This window comes from Vulpes vulpes, chromosome X (genome assembly GCF_048418805.1).
Source record: "Vulpes vulpes isolate BD-2025 chromosome X, VulVul3, whole genome shotgun sequence".
NCBI classification, from domain to species: Eukaryota; Metazoa; Chordata; class Mammalia; order Carnivora; family Canidae; genus Vulpes; species Vulpes vulpes.
Window position 1 is genome coordinate 55273417 of NC_132796.1, and position 24291 is coordinate 55297707.

At 38.1% G+C, this 24291-nt stretch overlaps 1 protein-coding gene across 5 annotated transcripts in view; it reads right to left on the reverse strand.

Annotated features, from left to right (window-relative positions):
* ZDHHC15 (zDHHC palmitoyltransferase 15) overlaps positions 1-24291 on the reverse strand; it is a 172635-nt gene that overhangs the window by 41484 nt on the left and 106860 nt on the right. For 2 of the 5 annotated variants that reach the window (XM_072744823.1, XM_072744825.1), the window contains 6 exons: positions 20628-20660; positions 19780-19900; positions 15313-15445; positions 13620-13746; positions 11820-11923; positions 9387-9483 (listed from right to left, as the gene is read on the reverse strand). In XM_072744823.1, the coding sequence (XP_072600924.1) occupies positions 9387-9483; positions 11820-11923; positions 13620-13746; positions 15313-15445; positions 19780-19900; positions 20628-20660 (615 nt within the window). Of the gene's footprint in view, positions 1-9386; positions 9484-9660; positions 9753-11819; positions 11924-13619; positions 13747-15312; positions 15446-19779; positions 19901-20627; positions 20661-24291 lie in introns of those variants that run through there. The other 3 variants (XM_025987814.2, XM_025987813.2, XM_072744824.1) reach the window with 2 other exon arrangements.

Below are 24291 nucleotides of genomic sequence, written 5' to 3' on the forward strand. Positions count from 1 at the left end.
TTCCCTTCCCAGATTAGGAAAGTTTTCAGCTATGATTTGTTCAAATACATATTCTGGCCCTCTGGCCCTTTCGGCGCCCTCGGGAACCCCAATTAAATGTAGGTTTTTCTTCCTCAGGCTGTCGTTTATTTCCCTTAATCTTCATGATATTTTGTTTTCTCTTCTTTCCTCAGTTTCCCTCTTTGCCATCAACTTGTCTTCTATGTCACTCACTCGTTCTTCCACCTCGTTAACCCTCGTAGTTAGGACTTCTAGTTTGGATTGCATCTCATTCAATTGATTTTTAATTTCTGCCTGATTGGATCTAAATTCTGCAGTCATGAAGTCTCTTGAGCCCTTTATGCTTTTTTCTAGAGCCACCAGTAGCTGTATAATAGTGCTTCTGAATTGGCTTTCTGACATTGAATTGTAATTCAGATTTTGTAACTCTGTGGGAGAGAGGACTGTTTCTGATTCTTTCTTTTGAGGTGAGGTTTCCGTTCTAGTCATTTTTCTCAGTGCATAGTGGCCAAAAACAAGTTGTATTGGGAAAAGGAGAAAATGAGAGGAAAGAAAGAAGGAAAGAAAAGAGAAAAAGAAAAAAGGAAGAAAAAAGAAAAAAAAGAGAAGAAAAAGAAAAAGTAAAAGAAAGAAAGGAATAAAAGGGTTGGGGGAAACAAAGAAATCAAAAGGCAAAACAAAACAAAACAAAACAAAACCAAAACAAAATCCAAAACAAAAAAAACACGGGGGAGTATCTTCTGATTCTGTATACTTTAAGTCCCTTGCCTTCCCCTGGAACTTGTCCGTCTAGCTGGTCTTCTGGGGAAGGCTCTGTTGTGCTGATTTTCAGGTGTTAGCACTTGGGGGAGCTGCTCTGCCCCTGCCTGGTGCAGGGCTCAGTGGGGGTTGTTCACCCTGTGAGGCCCCGGGAGGAAGCCACAGTGGCGGGGGAGCTCTGGGACCCTGGAGTCAACTCCCACAGTAACTCCGGAGCTCTCAGCCTGCAGGGACCTGGATGCTCCGGGGGCGGGGCCGCTGATCTGCTCAGCTCATGGCAGTAGTGTCCTTGCTGTCCTGGGTCCTCCCGGCCTCTGCCTGTCCCAGGGGACGCCGGATCCTGGGCTGTGTCCCGGCGCCCTGTGCTCCGGAGCCTGCGCTGTTGGATTCGAGCTCCCGCCCCGCAGCCCCCTCCGCGGAGCCACCACCCGAACCCCTCCGAGCTGCTCCCGGGTCCAGCCGCGCGCACTGCAGCCCTTCAGGGAGGTCAGCTTACTCTCCCCGGGGCGCGGTTGCTCTGTTAGCCTGAGGGCATCCCAGCCCTCCTGGGTCCTGCTCCAAATTCCTGCGAGCCCCTTTCCACCCGAGAAGATTGGTGAAACTTCTGCTTCTCCGGGACGGAGCTCTCTTGTCCTGGGGACACTCGCCCCGGCCTTAGCCCGGCTCCTCGCGGGGCCCCTCCCCCTTGGATGCCTTTTGTTTCTTTATTTCTTTTTTCCCTGTCTTCCTACCTTGATAGAAGCGCGAACTCTTCTCACTGTAGCATTCCAGCTGGTCTCTCTTTAAATCTCAGGCCGAATTCGTAGATTTTCAGGATGATTTGAAGGTTATCTAGGTAATTTGGTGGGGACAGGTGATTTGGAGACCCTACTCTTTTGCCATCTTGCCCCTCCTCCCCTCAAACATTTTTAAATAGAAATATCATATGATCTAGTAATTCTCCTACTGGGTATTTATCTAAAGAAAACAAAAACAATTATTTGAAAAGATATATACAACCCTATGTTTATTGCAGCATTATTTACAATAGCCAAAATATGGACAACCTAACTATCCATTGATAAATGAATACAGAACATGTGACTATATATATATAATAATATATAATATTATATATATAATATATAATATTATATATAATAATATATATAATATATAATAATATATATATTATATATAATAATATATAATAATATATAATAATAATATATATATATATTATTCAGCCACATAAAAAAATAAATGACAATATGGATAGACCTACAGAGTATTATGCTAAATGAAATAAATCATACAGAGAAAGACAAACATCATACAATTTTCCTTACATGATGGAATCTAAAAAGCAAGACAAAAAATTCAGACTCCTAAATACAGAGAGTAAACTGGTGGTTGCCAGAAGGTAGTGGGTGGGAGAATGAACAAAATAGGTAAAGGAGATTAAGAGTTTCAGACTTTCAATTATAAAATAAATAATTACAAAAAAAAATAAAAAATAAAATAAAATAAATAATTACAAAGATAAAAAGTACATCATAAGGAATATAGTCAATAGTACTGTAATAATGTGCTATGATGACTTTACGTATTGTGGTGAGCATTGAGTAATATATAGACTTGTCAAATTAATATTTTGTACACTTGAAACTAATACAATATTGTATGTCAATTATACTTTAATCATCATCATCATCATCATCAACTCTTGAGAGGTCCTGGCCAGCTACTGGAAAGTAGTTATTCCTTTACTCCTCTATCCTGTCCCTAGGCAGACCAAGAGAACCGTATCACTAGGTTGTAGAGATTTTGGAGGCAAGCAAAATGAAAACAGAGACCAGGCATATCATTTAAGAAAAACTGCATATTGAAGAGAAAGGAACAACTAGTGAAGACATATGATTATGAATTGGTATTATCTAATGGTATTTATAAATGAAGAGAGGCCATGAAAAATTTACAGATACCTGAAAATTTTATATAAAAGATAGTTGATATCACTTAATTTTTATGAGCATTTATTCACAGGAGCTAATAATTACCTTATGAATTATAATTCTTGCTTTTTCAGGTATCAACGGATAGAAGAATTTTTTTAAGATTTTATTTATTTATTCATGAGAGACACACACACACAGAGAGGCAGAGACATAGGCAGAGGGAGAAGCAGGCTCCATGCAGGGAGCCCGATGTGGGACTCGATCCTGGGACTCCAGGATCATGCCCTGGGCCAAAGGCAGGCGATAAACCACTGAGTACCCAAGGATCCCCAGATAGAAGAATTCTTAATTGCATGTGCTCCAATCCAAGAAATTGGTGGTATTCTGAATGTCATACTGTTGGACTTTTTAGAATGTCTCAAACTTTGGGTCTGAGAATTTAGTTTATCCAGAAAACAACAAGACATGGTACCTGCAAGTTCCGAAGATGCTAAGAAACTAAGTAATGTATCTATAACGTTTACCAGCTTACCTGGGGCTAAAATATAGTTATTTGTCAGTGAAAGCTCATCTCTATTTATTAGATCTGTTAATGCAAAAACCTCAATTTCAGAAACTTAACTATTTTCTTTTTATTTTTTTAAAGATTTTATTTATTTATTTATTTATTTATTTATTTATTTATTTATTTATTTATGAGAGAGAGACATAACACAAGCAGGGATAGGGGCAGAGGGAGAGGTAGACTCCCCACTGAGCAGGGAGCCCAAGTCAGGGCTCAATCCAGAACCCTGGGATCATGACCCAAGCCAAAGGCAGATGCTTAACTGACTAAGCCATCCAGGTGCCCCAAAACTTGACTATTTTCATTCCATCTTACATTTTCGTTAGGTTTCAGTTATTTTTTTTCTAAAGATTTTATTTATTTATTCTTGAGAGACAGAGAGAAAGAGAAGGAGGCAGAGACAGGAAAAGCAGGCTCCCCGTGGAGCAGGGAGCCTGATGCAGGACTCAATCCCAGGACCCTGGGATCAAGACCTGAGCCGAAGGCAGATGCTTAACCAATTGAGACACCCAGGTGCCCTAGTAATTATCTTTTTGAATAGAATCTGCTGCTTCCATACCTTTGATGGAGGAAGACTATTCTTAGTGGCCCATTGTGATAATCACTGTGAGAACTGAGGTAGAAAAATCCCAAGAGGAAGTGGAGGTGCTGAAAAGGGCAGCTTGAGGCCCATAAAGATGGGAGATAATGTCAAGGAGGAAAATCTGGCTAAGATACTTTGCCCCAATGATCTTAGATTTTATTTAGTAGGCAGTGAGGTGTCAGTAAATGTGTTTGACTTAAAATAAAACCCTTTTTATAATGTAGTGCTACATTTATAGTTAAAGTATTTTGCTTACCAATACAAGACTCAGATGTGAATAGCTTTTTCCATTGTGGAAATATTTCAAAGCAGGTTATTAACACCCTATATTTCTCTGATTTTTTATTAGAGCTTGTTTTAAAAAACTAAACTAAACTAAAATTCTTATCACTTGTAACTGCTATAACTAAAAGTTGGCTCAGAAAGAGTGATAGCTGGAGCTAAAACAGTGGCATAGTAGGAGGACCCTAAGCTGGTCTTGTTCTTGGAACATAACTAGATAGCTATGAAATCATTTTAAATACCCCACAAATGAACCCAAAAACTGAAAAAACAAACTGCACAACTAAAGGGAGAGAAAAAGCCACATAAGGAAGGTAGGAAGTACAGAAATGTAGTTTGGGGGAAAAATGGATCATGGCTGCTGTGGAGGGGAGGGAGCAGTGGTCATGGAAAAAGGTGAGAGAGACAAGCACACAGGAATGCACAAAGAGAACACTTCCCTAAAGCCACTGGCTAGGAAAATGAGAGGGACTAGTATTTGTGAGTTCTTGCAACCAACAAGGTTTAGAGACTGGAGTTCTAAAGGTTGGCAGGCTTGGATGGATAAAGGCTTCAGGGCACTGCCCTGCTCCTGGAGAGAAGGCAGATGGTATGGAAATAGTGATCTGAAGAATGCCTCAGGCACACAGGTGGACATTGTTCACTCTTCTTGGAGCATCCCTGAGAGGTAGATTCACACATATGTCTCTCCAGGACAAAGGAGCCTGTGGGCACCATTTCCCTTCCCTGCCCCTTAGCATGAACACAGAGCCACGTATGGTACACAGCACAGCATCAACACTAGCTGCCTAACCGGCTTATTCCAAGTTCCATTACCTGTGCTCAAGCAGTACTGACCTACTTGGTCACATTGGCCTTAGTCCCAATATGGTGGGCCTTTTCTCCAGAACACCAGTGGAAGTCCTTACCGACAGCATGTCTTCCAACAAGAGAGTTCTGTAGGGTTTCAGTTATAGTGCAAGTAGGATCAGGCCTCATTTTACAAGCAGAGCAGGGCATACCTACTTAAAATTCACCACATTCTAGCCAAGAACCAAACACTGCCCACCATGGGCAAGAAGAAACTCTGCAGATGACTGGCTTGAAGGATAGAGCAGCCAAAACACAACAACAGAGTGCACCCAGCATACACCAGACACTCTCTGAAGTGCCAGGCCCTGAGCACTAACTACAAGGCCTCTTCTTCATAAAGCCATTACTCTCAGGATAAAGAATGATAGCTTTTCTAACACAGAGAAGAAGACAGAGATTTAGCAAAAATGCAAAGATGGAAAAATTCATCCTAAAATAAAGAATGTAAGAAATAAGGTCATTAACAGAGATCTAAGCAACACAGATAAGCGTAAGATACCTGGTGGAAAATTTAAAGCAACAATAATAAAGATAGACACCAAGCTTGAGAAAAGAATGGAGGACTTCGAGAGGCCCTTAATGCAGAGATAAAAGAGTTAAAAAACAATCAGTACGAAATGAAGAATGAAATAATTAAAATTCGAAACATACTTGATGCAATGGACACATGGAATGAAGAAGAAGAGGAATGATTAAGTGATAAGGAAGATACAACAATGGAAAATAATGAAGCTGGACAAAAGAGAGAAATAAGTCTTATGCAACATGAGAATAGACTTAGGGAACTAAGGGACTCCACCAAATATAGTAACGGTCATATTATAGGAATCCCAGAAGAACAAGAGAGAAAAGTGAGCAGAAAATTTTTTTTAGCAAATATTAGCTGAAAACTTCCCTGATTTGGGGAAGGAAAATGATACCAAGATCCAGGAGGCACAGAGAACTTCCATCAAAATCAACAAAAGCAGGCCATCACCAACAAATCCTGTCATTAAAATTGCAAAATATAGTGATGAAGAAAAAAAATTATTAAAAGCAACAAGACAAAAAAGTGCCTAACTTACAAAAGAAAATTAGATAGCTGGAAATTTCTCAACAGAAATTTGGCAAGCCAGAAGAGAGTGGCATGATATATATACACAACATGCTGAAGAGGAAAAACCTGCCACCAAGAATACTCTATCCAGTAAGCCTATCATTCAAAATAGAAGGGAAACTAAAGAGCTTACCAGACAAAGAAAACCAAAGGAATCTGTAATCACTAAAACAGCCCTGTAAGAAATACAAAAGGGGACTCCTTGTGTGGAAAGAAAAGAACAAAAGTGACAAAGACAAGAAAGGAACAGAGAAAATCTCCAGAAACAATGACAAAGTAAGTAATAAAATGACACTAAATACATAACTGTCAATACTTACCCTGAATGTAAATGGATTAAGTGTTTCAATCAAAAGTTATGGTGTCAGAATAAATTAAAAAACCTAGATCCATCTATATTCTTCCCACCAGAGACTCATTTTAGACCCAAAGACACTTGCAGATTGAAAGTGAGGGGATGGAAAAACAAGTATCTTGCAAATGGATGTCAAAGGAAGCCAGAGTAGCAATACTTATATCAAACAAAGTAGACTTTAAAACAAAGACTGTAACAAGAGATGAAGAAGGGCAAATGGGACAGTTTAATAAGAACATACAACAACTGTAAATATTTATACACCCAACACGGGAGCACTCAAATGTCTAAAAATTTTGATAACAAACATAAAGGAACTAACTGATGTTGCAGCAACTTACAGCAATGGACAGGTTATAGCAATGGACCTACAGCAATGGACAGATCATCTAAGTAGAAAATCAACCAGGAAGCAATGGCTTTGAATGACACTGGACCAGGTATATTCATAACATTCCATCTTAAAGCAGTGGAATGCACATTCTTTTAAAGTGCACATGGGAGAGGGGCACATGGGTAGCTCATTCAGTCAAGTGTCCAACTCTTGATTTTAGCTCAGGTCATTATCTCAGAGTCATGAGTTCAAGCCCCGCATTAGGCTTTGTGCTCAGTGAGGAGTCTGCTTGAGATTCTCTCTCTACACTCCCTCTGGCCTTCCCTCACCCCTGTACTCACTTTCTCTCATAATCAATCAATCAATCAATCAATCAATCAATCAATCTTTACAGTGCACATGGGAATTCTCCAGAATAGATCACATATTATATCACAAATGAGGCCTCAACAAATACAAAAAGATTGAGATAACACCATGCATCTTTCTTTTCTGACCACAACAGTATGAAACTTGAAGTCAATCACAAGAAAAAATTTGGAAAGACCACAAATACATGGAGTTGTATTACTCTGATACCCACAACAGAGAAAGACTTCATTAAAAAAAGAGAACTAAAGGCTGATATCCCTGATGAACATGGATGCAAAAATTCTCAATAAAATACTAGGAAATCAGATCCAACAGTATATTAAAAGAATCATTTAAGTGGAATTTACTACTGAGCTGCAAGGTTGGTTCATTATTGGAAAACCAATCAACATGACACATCACATTAATAAAAGAAAGGATAAGAACCATATGATCATTTCAAAAGATGCAGAAAAAGCACTTTAAAAAGCACAACATCGGGAATCCCTGGGTGGCTCGGCGGTTTAGCGCCTGCCTTCAGCCCAGGGCGTGATCCTGGAGTCCCGGGATCGAGTCTCACATCAGGCTCCTTGCATGGAGCCTGCTTCTCCCTCTGCCTGTGTCTCTGCCTCTCTCTTTCTCTCTCATGAATAAATAAATAAAATCTTTTTTTAAGAAAGCACAACATCCATTCATGATTAAAAAAAAACCCTCAAAAATGTAGATTTAGAGGGACTATATTTCAACATAATAAACGAAACAAGACAGTCCAAAACCTTTGGGATGCAACAAAAGTGGTCCTAAAAGGGAAGTATATAGCAATACAGGCCTGCCTTAAGAAGCAAGAAAAATCTCAAAGCAATAAATTAACCTTACACCTAAAGGACCTAGAAAAATAACAGCAAATGAAACCTAAAGCCAGCAGAAGGGAAATGATAAAGATTAGAGCGGTGGCTCAGCAGTTAGTATCTGCCTTTGGCTCAGGGCATGATCCTACAGCCCTGGGATTGAGGGAGCCTACAGGCTTCCCACAGTTAGCTTGCTTCTCCCTCTGCCTATGTCTCTGCCTCACTCTCTCTGTGTGTCTCACATGAATAAATAAATAAAATCTTTTAAAAAAAGAATAAATGATATAGAAACTAAAAAAACAATAGAACAGATCAATGAAACTAGGATTTGGTTCTTTGAAATAATTAATAAAATTGATTAACGCTTACCTAGACTTATCAAAAAGAAGAGGAAGGACTCAAGTAGATAAAACCACAAGTGAGAGAGGAGAAATAACAAACAAATACCACACAAATGAAAAGAAATGCTACTCTACAGAAAATCTGAGAAACTCCACCAAAAAATTTCTAGGACTGATACACAAATTCCATAAAGTCACAGGATACAAAATCAATGTGGAGAAATCTGTTGCATTTCCATACATTAATAATGAAGCTGCAGAAAGAGAAATCAAGGAATGGATCTCATTTATAATTATACCAAAATCCATAAGATACCTAGGAATAAATCTATCCAAAGAGATGAAAGACCTGTACTCTGAAAACTAGGAAACACTGATGAAAGAAATTGAAGATGACACAAAGAAATGGAAAAACATTCCATGATTATGGATTGGATTGTGGATTGTTAAATTGTCTATATTATGCAAAGCAATCTACACATTTAATGCAAAATTACACCAGCAGCAGTTTTCACAGAGCTAGAACAAGCAATCCTACAATTTGTATGGAATCACAAAAGACACTGAATAGCCAACACAAAACTGAAAAAGCAAAGAAAAGCAGGAAACATCATAATTCTGGACTTCAAGTTACATTACAAAGGTGTAGGGATCAAAATAGTATATTACTGGCACAAAAAATAGACACATAGGGATGCCTGGTTGTCTCAGCGGTTGAGTGTCTGTCCTCGGCCCAGGGTGTGATCCCAGAGTCCAGGATCAAGTCCCACATCGGGTCCCTGTGAGGAGCCTACTTCTCTCTCTCTGCCTGTGTCTCTGCTCTCTCTCTGTCTCTTGTGAATGAATAAATAAAATCTTTTAAAAATAGACACATAGATCAATGGAACAGAATAGAAAATCCAGAAATGAACCTATAACTATATAGTCAATTAATCTTTGACAAAGCAGGAAAGAATATCCAATGGGAAAGATAGTCTCTTCAACAAAGAGTGTTGGAAAAATGGGACAGCAACATGCAAAAGAATGAAAGTGGATCACTTTCTTACACCATACACAAAAATAAATTCAAAATGGATTAATGACCTAAATGTGAGACAGGAAACCATTAAAATCCTAGAGGAGAACATAGGCAGTAACCTCTTTGACATCAGCTGAAGCAACTTCTTTCTAGATATGTCTCCTGAGGGAAGGGAAACAAAAGCAAAAATCAGCTATTAGGACTTTATCAAAATAAAATACTTCTGCACATTGAAGGGAACAATCCTCAAAACTAAAAGGCAATCTATGAGATGGAAAATATATTTGCAAACAATATACTTGATAAAGGGTTAGTATCTAAAATATATGAAGAACTTACCAAACTCAACACTCAAAGAACAAATAATCCAGTTAAGAAATGGTCACGGGCACTGAGGGGGGCACTTGATGGGATGAGCACTGGGTGTTATTCTGTATGTTGGCAAAAGGAACACCAATAAAAAATAAAAATAAAAAAAATAAAATAAATGGGCAGAAGACATGCATAGACATTTTTTCAAAAAGACAGATGGCTAACAGACATAGGAAAAGATTCTCAACATCACTGACCATTAGGGAAATAAAAATCAAGACTACAATGAGATTATCACCTCATACCTGTCAGAATGGCCAAAATGAACAACACAGGAAACAACAGGTGTTCGTGAGGATGTAGAGAATGGAACTCTTTTATACTGTTGGTGGGAATGCAAACTGTGCACCCACTCTGGAAAACAGTATGGAGGTTCCTCAAAAAATTAAGAATAGAACTACCCTACAGTCCAGCAATTGCACTACTAGGTAATAACCCAAAGGATTTAAAAATACTAATTTGAAGGGATAAACACACTCTGATGTTTATAGCAGCATTATCTACAGGAGTCAAATTATGGAAAGAGCCCCAATGCCCATTGACTGATGATTGGATAAAGAAGATGTGGTATGTATATACAATGGAATAATAGCCATATAAAGGAATGAAATTTTGCCATTTGCAAGGACATGGATGGAGCTAGACAGTACTATACTAAATGAAATAAGTCAGAGAAAGAGAGATACCATATGATTTTACTTATATGTAGAATTTAAGAAACAAAACAAACATGGGGAAAAAGAGAAGAAAACCAAGAAATCAACTTTTCACTATCTGGGAACAAACTGATGGTTATCAGAGGGGAGGTGTTTGGGGATGGGTTAATTAGGTGATGGAGATTAAGGTGCACACATATTGTGGTAGCGCCCTGAGTTTTATTGAGTGTTAAATCACTAAATTTTATACCTGAAATTAATATTACACTGTATATTAACTAATCAGAATTTAAAAACTTGAAAAAGAAAAAAATTGAAAGAGTGATAGCTGATGGAAAGTAGGTCAAAATACAGTTTTTCAATAAAGGGTCAGCAGGAGTCAATAGGGAGGTGCTCAGTCAGCTGGGCAAGAACTCTTTCCCTTTGTAACTGAATTTTGGAAGGTTTTATCTTGCTTAGTCCTAACAACCCATCTTACTCTAAAACTGGACTTCCAAATAGAAATGCTAGGCCTAGATAATCTAACTGGGTAAACATTTATAAAGCTATGTTTCCCATCTGTGTTCCTCATCTCAATGCTTTTTTTAATGTCCTCATCAGCCTTATTCACTCTAGGTAATTTTTGACAAGCACTACAATTTCTCACTCAAAATTTTTATCAGCTATTGTATTATTGGGATCTGCTGGTAAAAATTACACTCTGATGCCTGGTATTAGAAACATAAACAAATGGTGGAGGCACACTTGTAAGCATAACGTCACGTGGAGACAAAGAACAGGTGATGGTAGGGGTATGTGACATGAGAACTTAACTTTCACCTTTTCACACACACACACACACACACACACACACACACACGCACACACCACAAATCTCATTATGATCCAAAATCTAGTGGGAGAACGGTGGAAGGACAAAGTTCTGCTTCCTCATTTTTCCTTTGCTGCTCTGCCTTTTAGAAAAGTAGACTACATGCAGGTGTAGGCTTGCCTACACATACTATATTTCTTTGTGTATTTAAACCATTTTAAAAGAGAATGGGAATGGGATTTTAAAGAAAATTTAACCAACATTAATAAATTAGGGTAGAGAAAGGTGAGCTGCTGCCCTCTGATTAAATTAACTCAAACAAAGCACCATGAATGGCCAACTGGCTGGATTATTTACAAATATAAACAGTAGTTTATTATGTGTCCTGACTTATCTGACTGATTATAAATCATGGTATCACAAATTTCGTAAGCAACCTTCCAAGTTGCCATCTAATCCAACCTAAGCCACCCATATTTGCTACACAAATCTGCCCATACTTGCCCTTTTCTATTCAAAGGGCACTTAGGAGGTTGACATGATTATATAATCTTTCTGGACACTATTTTCTCACTACACTACATCGGTTGTATTAACATGGTCTTTATTAGTGCTTGCTCTGCTGGGTGGAGAGCAGACTTCCTTTTGAGCCTCCTTACCTCGGTTTTCATCTTCATTGTCTTCCCAAGGCTCTTCATTTGCTAGCAGTGGGTTCTGTGACTCATTCATAGACCTCATAGGGAAGGAGTGTCCATCACCAGGGCTGTTGGGTAAAGGAAGGCAGTGAGCTCTTGCAGCTGACATAGACTTTTTATGAAGGTAATAGCCCTCTTAGAAATAGGAGGGGGTTCTTAGAAAGATTTAAACCATTTAGCTTATTTGCTAAAGCCATGGTGGAATAAGATTTTACAATAGCATCATTTAGTTGCTGTATTGCTCTCAGTGTCTATATCTGCATCAGTGTCAACTGTTCTGGTTTGTAAGCAACTGTTTAACTTGTTTCCCATAGTGCCCATTATGGTAATATGCACACATGGTGGGCTTCATAAATATTATTTACTGATGATCATCTCAATTTATATACAATTATTTTATTGCTTTGGTTCTAAATTTTCAACAAAAATTAGCAGATTCAGATTGTTTTCAACAAAAATAATCACTGATATATTGGAGATAAGTTGCTATGAATTGGTGATAGATATTAATGTCTGGATGCTCTGTTATTTGGCTTGAATGGCAGAAAGGTTATTGGGAACTGTGCGAAACAGCCAGAGTGAGGTATCTCTAGGAGTGCAGATTCTGGGGGCAATTATCCTCATGTGGGATCCACTATAGTAATCTAGGGCTACCTTCTTAGTTAATCTCTGTCCACTAACAGATGGGATGCGTTGGAGGGAACTAAGTTAGTTCTGGCTAGAGTGGGCTACAGTTTGGACACCTGAGTATATATATCTGAATGCACTGCAAATTTATATCTGAGTGACTTTTGGATTATTAGTTTTATATTACCTATGCCTTTTCTCCTGTTCACAATTGTCGTTAACTGAAAGTTGACAGATTTTATTGATAGTTCCCTACAGAAGATATAAGTATACTGATTATAAGGGAATGGGCTTTGCTTTTTGCTTTTGTTTTTTTTATTTCAGAGAAGACTCATTTTAGGCCTCTCTTTGATGTAGTGATAGTGCGTGTATATTTGTGTGTGTATGTGTAGTAGTGGGGTGCAAATAATTGCTGGTAAGAGTTATTAATCAACATTACCCACCAACACACTTTTGTCTTTTGCTTTATAGCCAGGATAGTAAGATATGCCATAGACCTTAAATAAATGAGCCTGTAAAACACTAACTGGTACCACTTACCACTTACAGCATTTTAGGGGTATATGTCCCCTCTGTTGGTTTTCGTCGGTATATGTTTATACATATTTTTGTGTATATTTTTAATCACAGAGTACATACCATTTGAATTCTACATTTTCCACTTAAAGTAGAGTATTTCCCTTTATTGTGACAGTCTTAATAATTATTATTTATGACTACATAATATTCCAGTCAGTGGGGATATATATAGCATATTGTTGAGTATTTAGGTTGGATGTTTTCTAATCATTGGCTGAAAATGATGTTGTAATGCACATTTCTGTGCCTAGTTTGTCTTTAGGATAGATTTTTAGAAGTGGAATTCTAAACAATGGACATGTGGATTCTTACAATTTTTGATACATATTACCAAATTCATTTGTAAAAGAGTGGTACCAGTTTGCATTGCCATAAAGCATGAGAATGTCCATTTATCATATCCTCATGTCTAATTTGTCTTTATTAACCTAGAAATAAAAAAACTTGGGAAATAGAGTTTTTCATTGGACTGTTACTTGTTACAAACAATTAAAATTGAATTTGCTACTTCAAGTCATGGTCTGGCATCAACGTCTTTCAGTGGTAATAATTACCTACCTGGACCCAATAGGTATTAACCAGAACTTCTTGTTATCTCCAAACACCTGCTGGATATTTTTGATGAAGCCAAGGTTGAACCCATTTTTCTCTGGGCCACTTGTAAACACTGGAGTACAGAAGGCCTCTAGGGCAGAATAGGGGAGTTGAAGAAAAGAGGGAAAAGGAACAAATTTCAGGACTATCATGATTTTATAGTTCTCCATGAATGTGACTTGATGTTATAGTGTCTTTTTGTTGTGGTAGCATAGGCTTCTCATCTTTAGATATTGTTAAATTACTTAGTAAAAAACAGTCTAATCACTTAATATAAAGTAATTTTGTTATTAAATGCAAAGAATTGGTACTCTTTTTTTTAAAGGCAGAAGAAGCACATAGTGGCAGAAATAATTAAGCAGCCATGAGGGAATTATATTTTGTGCTGCTGCATGTAAGGAGTAAAAGAACAAATTTAACAGTGCTTTATTTGAATGTAAGTGGCAATAGCAGCCAAATGGTCTCGATCTTTAGAGTTGAGACTAAAGTAATGATGAAGAGATGGTTATGACATTGATGTGGTTTTGAAACATTTCAGAAATGAAGATGTTTGCACTGAAACCTGCAATGTAAGAAATAAAGTTTTACTCCAGAAAAAAATGTCAACAGATGAACTATAATCACCCCAAAGGCTGAGGAATTGGACCATCTTAGTACACCTTATTTTTAGGCACATATTTATCCCATTAAGCAAACACTCACTGTTGGGCCAGCTGCATCTGGCCATTTCCCATTTTTTTCTTTGTTTTCAGACTCCATTATTGTGAAGTTTTTCGTGCTTCTCTACTTTGCAGTTATGTCTAAGCCAAATGTGGTGATCTACCACCCTAACAACTAAGTACTACAGATATTTGGTTTAGAAAAGGAGTGTAAATACTTTCTTAGATATTAGCATTATAAGTAAATGTGTTCCAAATATATAGTGGCTTTTGTACTAAACTTTCCTCAATCTATCTTAGCTAAACATTCAACACTTGGACACTTTCTCCTCATTCCTTATGCATTTATTTGTATACTATAGTGAAATATACATCTATAGTGAAATATGAAATAAAATTGTTGCACTTGAATTAATCAGAAATATAATTCTCCAAATAATAGCTTGGAGTATAGAGTAACAGTAAAAATGTTCACTTGTATTCATTTTCTAGAAACTTGCTTATTCAGTGTATTTATCATGCTCCCAGGCCCTCCAAAGATATTTGATGATTGTAGATATCCAATGATTTGTTGGTTTAGATTCTCAGCACTCTGTCTTTGGATGCCCTCAATAATTTCAATTCTTCTATCTTTATTAACCTTCACCTCCACCTTCTGATATTCCCTTCTGTAGTGATTTTTACCTTCACTTCCTCATGTGAACACATTAAGAAATTTTTCAAGCCATAAGTTTGGGGACCTATTACCCAATGTGAGCTATAAAGAGCAATGGTCCATTTTGGTTTTGTGTGAGGTTTCATTCAATAATGCTTTCTTCATTCACTATGGCTCTCCCAGTTTGGTTATATGCGTTTATACCTGTCTCAGTTTGGAGGCAAAGGAATGTCACTACAAATAAAATGCTTCACTGGAACTTTTTCTCTTCCTTGGGAATAATCCATAGGTCACTATGATATACATTAATGTGTTTTTCCCTAGTCTTAACAGCCATTCTTACCTAAGGTGGTTTTGTTTCTGCTGACAAGCCAACAATGGTAACCAAAGAGAATCACAAGGCTGACAAAAAACATGCAGGCCACAAAGAGGAGGAAAAGAACATGGAACTTTGAGCGAACACTGGGCAATTCCCCCTAGAAAAGAAATAATAAACAAATAGAAACAAAGGATTAAAGTGATAAGGATTGGCTAGTTTTTCTATATGTTATCATTTTTCTCACATGTATAAAATGTATAGTTATAATTAAAATGTAAATTTTATAGAAGTTTTAAAAAACAGTTCTGTTGATGACCATACCACATTATGGATATATTTTCAGTGTACAAAGCCTAAAATGGATCCCTGATTAAGTTCAGTGTAAAATCGAGTATATACTGCAGCAATTAGAAAAGGGTAGTGTAAAAAGGGTATAATCAGGCCATAATTGGTATGTGACCTCTTAAAGCTACTCCATTTAGTTTGCAAATTATGAATCACTGGCCAAAGGTGATCTTGAGGTCATATGGTTCATCCTCCTGTCTCAAGTTGGTTTTTCTGAAATACTTTATATATCATTATTCCTTGGACATATATGTGTTGAAAACATCACAATGGGGATCCCTGGGTGGCACAGCGGTTTGGCGCCTGCCTTTGACCCAGGGCGCAATCCTGGAGACCCAGGATCGAATCCCACATCGGGCTCCCGGTGCATGGAGCCTGCTTCTCCCTCTGCCTATGTCTCTGCCTCTCTCTCTCTCTCTCTCTCTCTCTCTCTCTCTCTCTCTGTGACTATTCATCAAAAAAAAAAAAAAAGAAAACATCACAATGATACATGTAGGAAGTTAAAACACACAGGTATATTTTTTAAATGCTCTACCTATAAGTTATAACCTGACGTTAAAGCTACTGAAAATTTTTTGTGGTTGTTTTTTATAGTTGAAGTAGAATGTCCTGGTATATCACATCCTGTGAAAAATAGCTCATTGGACAGTAAATTCAAGCAGGATTTGACAGGCAATTGTAAAAGTAGGTAGCTAAAGACTTTTATAATTATCTGGGACATCTTATTTTCCATGTGAAATCAGCTTTCCTTTTTGCATGCAGCCTTAAACCAGCATGCACAATGTGTAACATGTTATCTTCTGAAGAGAACATTAGAAAACAATTTCAATTCTGGAGTGAGCAGTTGAGAGAAGTTTTTTTATTTCCCCCTTTCCTGTGCTGATAATTGTTTTGGCATAATGAATTGTATTAAAGTATTTCCAAATACTCTTGAGTAATAAAATTAAAAGTGATTCTTGATTGAAGTGGACCTTAACATTAGTATCTTGTTCTACTTCAATTTGGAAGGAAAAAATTAAGACTTGAAAACACTTGGAAAATTCAAATAGCACAGATTTCTTTCTTAAAGAAGATTTTTATTTATTTTGATGTAAGGAAATATTGGGGATCTTTCAGAGTATATATATTTGAAGGATGAAGATAAAGGGAAATCAGTTAGTCAGATGTTTTCAGCTGAGGGGTGGTCTGGGTAAAGTTTGCATGGGGCAGAGCACCCCAGGAAATAGTTACCTCAGGGACTTCAACCTTCGGAAACCTTTATCTGAAGCTCCTTCCTGAAATGATCCCTCCACAAAATCTTGGCCTAAGCACCCAAACTGAATTTGATTAGTTTATGTTTGTTTTGTTCTGAGTTTATAGGAAAAATTTTATACATTGTTTTGTAGTGGTTTTAGCCCAACTAGGTTTTTGCTTTCATAATCTCTACTCTTTGAGTATGTTTGTTAAAGCTTTTAAAGCTTACATTTATTTTACTTCTTACTTTTCATGTTTAAGTGGGCAATAGGAAATGTCTAGGCAAGAGGGACTGATAGAAAGTTCACACTCTGGGTAGTTAAGCTGGAAGTCTTTTCCTCCCTTAATTACTCTTGCAGAACTATCTTTTATATGCCAAAGGATATCCCTTGATAAAGTCCTTTTTTGTTAGAAGAGGTTGACAGCCCTATGTTCAAAATTACCTTCCCAAGAGATAACTAAGCTAAATTGCTCAAAGCAATAATCACCAGAAACAGTTCAGGGGAATTTGGTAGAATAATACTACTATTTTGGCTCTAAAATAATTCACAGTCTCTGTGAGGAGATTCATGTCCCAGTGCGGAAGGGGTATATTACTACTTTTTTAATAAGGCAAAGATCAATTTCCTATCGAAGATGCTACTCTTTAAGCTAATATATAGAGAAAAAACATTCTTTGATGATAGTTTTCTGAATTCTTTATTCCAAAGAAGCTATAGCTTTTCCATAGCAGAACCATAATAGCAATAGGGTATGGCATAGTGTTTAAGATCTCTGGGTTTAGGGTCAGACAGCTTCCAGTGAGCCTCAACTTTATAATTTTTAAATGAGACTAACAATTCCTGTCCTGTGTACTTTATAAGGCTATGGTGAGAAGATGAGATAATAGGTATGAAAGTACTTTGAATATGGTAAATGGGGGTTGCTGTTCTTAGGAGAACCACTAGTCTCCTTGACACATGGTTTTTAAAATACATGGCAGTATTTACTTTTTATTTTAAGGTGAGACTCAATTTAAACTGAGAAAGCCTTCTCTAAACCACCCCAAAGTGCTTTCAGGTTAGAGAGACTGCAAAGAAGCATTTCTCTGAATAGTCAATGTCCTTTTCATTATGAAGGCAAGCCAAGACAGGTTTTCTTATGTCCCATCTGTCAGGCATGAGCTAGTCTATTGTAGAGAAAAAATGAGGGTATAGAAAAAGTACGAGGCTATATTCTTGTGCTTGTGAATACTGGCATATTTATAGTAATTAATTCATATCCAAATATAATCTATCAATAATAAAAAGTGCATACAGAACCTGGATAGCATTGTGGTAGTTGATGATTTGACTGACTTAGAGGGCCAAGGCAAAATGTGTAAAATGCAACATTGTTTACTCCATAAAGAGTTCTTAAATAGCAGCAGCCTATGTATTGAAGACCAAGTAAGGTCTGTAGTGAAGACCAAGTAAGATCTGTAGTGAAGACCAAGGCTGACACTTTCCCTGTTGAATTGGATGTAATAGATTTTCTTTACATTCAGGTAGTAGCTCAGTATGTGAATGGGATGCCAAACAGGTCATAAAAACCTGAGCAATAGATAAGAGATCCTGTGATGTGGAAAGGAGCCATAGAAGAGATGGAAGATAATGAAACATTTTGTATTTGGGGAAAATTTAAGAGAAAATTTTATTTCTGCTTATACTTTTGTATCTCTGAGTTGATATTTTGGTATACATTATATAATTCCTGATTCTTAAAGTTATTAAATATCTGAATCAATTAAGCAAGTTGGGGGAATGGAAAGCACATTACTATAATTTTCTATACTGTATTTTCTACACTAGTAGGGATAAAAACACTAAATAATTTAACTACTCTCAGGTATTTAGGTTCTCACTGCCTGTCTTTCTTCTTTGTTCTCCAGTTTATTATAATCTTTATTCTGGTCACAGGATTCACATTCTTTCCCTGCTGCTTTACCTTTTCACCTGAGGTGAGATATTCCTGTTATATGGGCTCTTATATAATTCCTACAGTAATAACTAATAGCTCTGCCCATATCTGTCTTTTGCCACTTATTTACAGTTTGGAACCCTCATCATGGAAGATTATTATATTTTAACTACTGTACTGGAATTGTGGGGAAGGGATATCTTCTGAAGTCCATTTGTATGAAATAAAAAAAATTACTATACTGCTGCCAGACTCCATACACATATGTAAAGTAAAAATATGCCTTCAACTCTTTTGGAAATAGGGTATAGTTGAAATCTTCAAGTAGAAGAAATATGAAATTATTTTTTAGATTTCACTATAATCATCAAAATCGTATGTTGAAACGTAAAATACTTTTAACATATGTTTTATCTGATCTTGGCAGTGAGTCAGTGAAGCAGGTAACAGAGCCAGCATTAGAACTTAGGTTTCCTAATTCTCAACCCAGTGTTTGTCATACAAAGTTCAATAAGACTCATTTCATTTTGGTCATATGCGAAGATTAGTCAATTAATCTTTGTGTTCAGTAGAAAATTTGCATTTCTCTTTTGAACAGGAAATGAGAAAGTCTTTTGCTAGCATTTTTCTTAGGAAACTAGAGATTCAAAATTACTTTCAACATTTTAGAAATCTATAATTGGAAAGAAGTGGATTTTTAAACTTGACTAGATAAGTACATTATAAAGAATCACTAAGAGTCAAGAGATTAGGTTCTTAAGGGTCTTAACAAGATTCTCATGTATGACATAAATTTGTTTAAGTGGAATCCTTAAATAACAAATTCCTAAATCTCAGAATAGTCAACATGGGAAATTTGTTTTTGGTGCCTTCCTTTCTGGTTACTTTAGTATTACCTATTTCAAAATGTAAAAAAAAAAGTTGAAAAATATCCCAGATTGGAGTACGTATGTATTTGTTCTGGCGATGACTTACTCTCCAGTATTTGATGAAATAGTTGAAGACTGTTGTAGCAATATACAGGCAGTAGAGAACAGAATAAGCTAAGAACTGAAGAAAGAATTTGTAGTTGGAAAATCCAATGCAATTATTAACCCTAAAAAAAGAAAAAAAAGGAAAACTAATTTGAAATCAAGATCCATTGATTGAAAACACACTGATACATAAGTGAACAAAGCAATGAAGTATGTTACTCCTGCTACTTCATTATGTGTTGTGTAGAAACTCAAAAGAAATAGAAGTCCCTTAATAGGAACAGATTGGAAGAACAAGTTCATGTCTCACTTGTTTTTCCTTTCATTTACAGGCATAGAGACACCTGGCCTACTTAATAGTTCTGGACTGGTTTCTGACCCACCCAAGGAAACCTGAATCTTGGATGCTGAAAACCTATTACAATTTTAACAGCTATACTTAGTATAGTGTGGCATGTTCTCTTTGTAGTTACATGGTTTCAGATGGATTCCCTAAGTCAGACCTATGGAATTTGGAGAAGAATTCCTGAAATTAACAATCTAGAATATTTCAAGCATCAAGACAACTAAAAATAGAACTGAATTGTATAATGTCAAAGAAGAAAACTATTTGTGCTTGATTTCATTACTACACCCAGCTAATTTTGAGAGCCCAAGAATTCACTACCATACCTTTGGTAGTATATTTATTTTTGCTTTAAAATGTTATGCCTCCCCTGTCCCCCATGTACATACAAAACCCAGTGATTTATGGTTGTATAAACACACATTACAACTATGCTTAGGAAGGTAGGTATTTTGAGCAATTTTGACCCTTTCAGAGTAAAGAAATGAATCAGAAGGATATACCAAGGGCAGTGATGGTCCATTTTTAATACACACCTACAAAATAAACAAAATACAATGTGGTAAGTGGAGCTACGGAAATGAAGTATCACTTCATAATTGAACTCAAATCTCAGTATTTTTACATGGTACCAGCACACGCATTCCTAGATTTCCACTATGAGCTACTGCAAAACTATTTTGTCTTCAGTTATTTCTAGGATAAGCCAATCACAACACTTTACAGGATTATGCTGGCAGCAAGTTACATGCCTAGAAGTACAAGATATCTTCCCCATTTTGCTCAATATACAGATTAATAAAAGTACAGAAAACAACACATGGCTACAATCTTTTAAAATAAAAAAAACAAATGGAGAACACCTTTGAAAATTTCCCAAGTGTACAAAACCAGTTTAGTCATACAAACAAAGCTTAATTTAGCTTACTTTGTAAGACTGACTTGACCTGGGTCATTTCTTGCTTATGACTCTGGAAATCATTAGTAAAATTTAAACTGTTTTCCAAGGTTTATATAATCACTGACCAAGTTTCTATCATTTAAGAAAATTCTAAATATTCTAACTAATCACTGTGAAGAATAAAAAGCCCTTGTTTTCTCACTATATAAGCTATTTTATATCAATATACCTCAAGCCTCATTTTATGCTTTGGTTTGAGTGCTCCTGGTTTGCAAACTGTCTTTTTTGTGTGTACAAAATAAAATTTTGCTAATTATGGGCACCTGGGTGGCTCAGTCAGTTAAGTGTCTGCCTTCGGCTCAGGTCATGATCTTGGAGTCCTGGGATCGAGCCCTGCATTGGGCTCCCTGCTCAGTAAGGAGTCTTCTTCTGCCTTGCCCTCTGCTCCTCCTCTGCTTGTGCTCTTTCTCTCTGGCTCTCTTTCTCTCAAATAAATAAATAAAACCTTTAAAAAAAACCAAGAAAATCTACTAATCACTATTCTGGTGATTTATTTGTTTCACATTGGGTATTTATGAACTTTTGACAGATCCGTTTGAATCAAGAGTAAGAGAAATATGCGTGGAACACACAGCCAAGAAGAACATGAAGATTATATTTATTAACATAAAGATGTGACTTTACAAAGCTAGAGTAATTCGAGTAAGAAAATAAAGTGATATTGAGGTATAACCCACAGTATAAAGGAATATCCATGCCTATAGACTTATATGAATAATCAACAAATAAACAAGCAAACAAAGGAGAAGAGATAAACTCCCATGCAGAAGAATTCCAAACAATTTATGTAGATACTCTGCCTTCAAGGAGGGGGAGCATAGCTTCCTCCATTCCTTTAGTTTGGGCTATACATAGTGACTTCCTCCCAAAGAGTAAAGGAAGCAGAGGAGGAACAGTAAATTTACATTACAGAAATCTGACAAACACTACCTTAGCTAGAAGATCAACGTTAATATTGGAGTGATAAGTCATGTTCATAGTATGTGCCATTGATAAAATAATGGCACTTTACCTCTAAGCTCTTCCTAACCAAAACATAGTACCCAAGTCTAATCATGAGAAAAATGTCAGACAAATCCCAACTGAGGGATATTCTACAAAATAGCTGATCAGGGAGGGGCAAGATGGCAGAAGAGTAGGATCCCCAAATCACCTGTCCCCACCAAATTACCTAGATAACCTTCAAATCATCCTGAAAATCTACGAATTCGGCCTGAGATTTAAAGAGAGACCAGCTGGAATGCTACAGTGAGAAGAGTTCGCGCTTCTATCAAGGTAGGAAGACGGGGAAAAAGAAATAAAGAAACAAAAGGCCTCCAAGGGGAGGGGCCCCGCGAGGAGCCAGGCTATGGCCGGGGTGAGTGTCCCCAGGACAGGTCCCGGAGGAGCAGGAGCTGCACCAATCTTCCCGGGCGGAAAGGGGCTCGCAGGGAGTTAGAGCAGGACCCAGGAGGGCGGGGATGCCCTCGGGCTCCCTGGGACACTCACAGGCACCTGCGCGCCCAGGAGAGTGCGACAAGCTCCTGAAGGGCTGCAGTGCGCACGGCGGGACCGGGAGCAGCTCCGACGGGCTCGGGTGGCGGCTCCGCGGGGCGGGCGGGGGGGGGGGGGGCGCTGCGCGGCTCCGGGAGCGGCTCGGCGGCGGCGGCGGCGGTGGCTCGGGCAGAGGAAGAAGCTCCGTGCGGAGGGGGCTGCGCGGCTCCGGGAGCAGCTCAGAGGGGCTCGGGTGGCGGCTCCGTGGAGAGGAGGCTGCGCGGCCGGGTTCGCGAATCCAACAGCCCAGGCCCCGGAGCACAGGGCACCGGGACACAGCCCAGGATCCGGCCTCCCCCCGGGACAGGCAGAGACCGCGAGGGGCCAGGACAGCAAGGACGCTCCAGCCCGGAGCTGAGCAGATCTGCGGCCCCGCCCCGGAGCCTCCAGGCCCTGCAGACTGAGAGCCCCGGAGTTACTGCCGGGGCTGAATCCAGGTTTCCAGAGCTGCCTAGCCATTGTGGCTGTTCCTCCTGGGGCCTCACGGGGTAAACAACCCCCACTGAGCCCTGCACCAGGCAGGGGGCAGAGGAGCTCCCCCAAGTGCTAACACCTGAAAATCAGCACAGCAGGCCCCTCCCCCAGAAGACCAGCTAGAAGGACCAGTTCCAGGGGAAGTCAAGGGACTTAAAGTATACAGAATCAGAAGATACTCCCCCATGTTTTTAGTTTTTAGTTTTTTAGTTTTTTTTTCTTTTGTTTTGTTTTCTTTCTTTTTGATTTCTGATTGCTTCTCCCACCCCTTTTTGTTTCAGCTTTCTTTCTGTTTCTTTCTCTTTTTCTTCTCTTTTTTCCATTTTTTTCTTCTTTCTCTTTTTCCTTTTTCTCTTTTCTTTCCTTCTCTCTCTCTCTCTTTTTGTCCTTTTCCCAGTACAACTTGTTTTTGGCCACTCTGCACTGAGCAAAATGACTAGAAGGAAAACCTCACCTCGAAAGAAAGAATCAGAAACAGTCCTCTCTCCCACAGAGTTACAAAATCTGGATTACAATTCAATGTAAGAAAGGCAATTCAGAAGCACTATTATACAGCTACTGGTGGCTCTAGAAAAAGCATAAAGGACTCAAGAGACTTCATGACTGCAGAATTTAGATCCAATCAGGCAGAAATTAAAAATCAATTGAATGAGATGCAATCCAAACTAGAAGTCCTAACGACGAGGGTTAACGAGGTGGAAGAACAAGTGAGTGACATAGAAGACACGTTGATGGCAAAGAGGGAAACTGAGGAATAAAGAGACAGACAATTAAGAGACCATGAAGACAGATTAAGGGAAATAAACGACAGCCTGAGGAAGAAAAACCTACGTGTAATTGGGGTTCCCGAGGGCGTCGAAAGGCACAGAGGGCCAGAATATGTATTTGAACAAATCCTAGCTGAAAACTTTCCTAATCTGGGAAGGGAAACAGGCATTCAGATCCAGGAAATAGAGAGATCCCCCCTAAAATCAATAAAAACCGTTCAAAACCTCGACATTTAATAGTGAAGCTTGCAAATTCCAAAGATAAGGAGAAGATCCTTAAAGCAGCAAGAGAAAAAAAGTCCCTGACTTTTATGGGGAGGATGATTAGGGTAACAGTAGAACTCTCCACAGACACCTGGCAGGCCAGAAAGGGCTGGCAGGATATATTCAGGGTCCTAAATGAGAAGAACATGCAACCAAGAATACTTTATC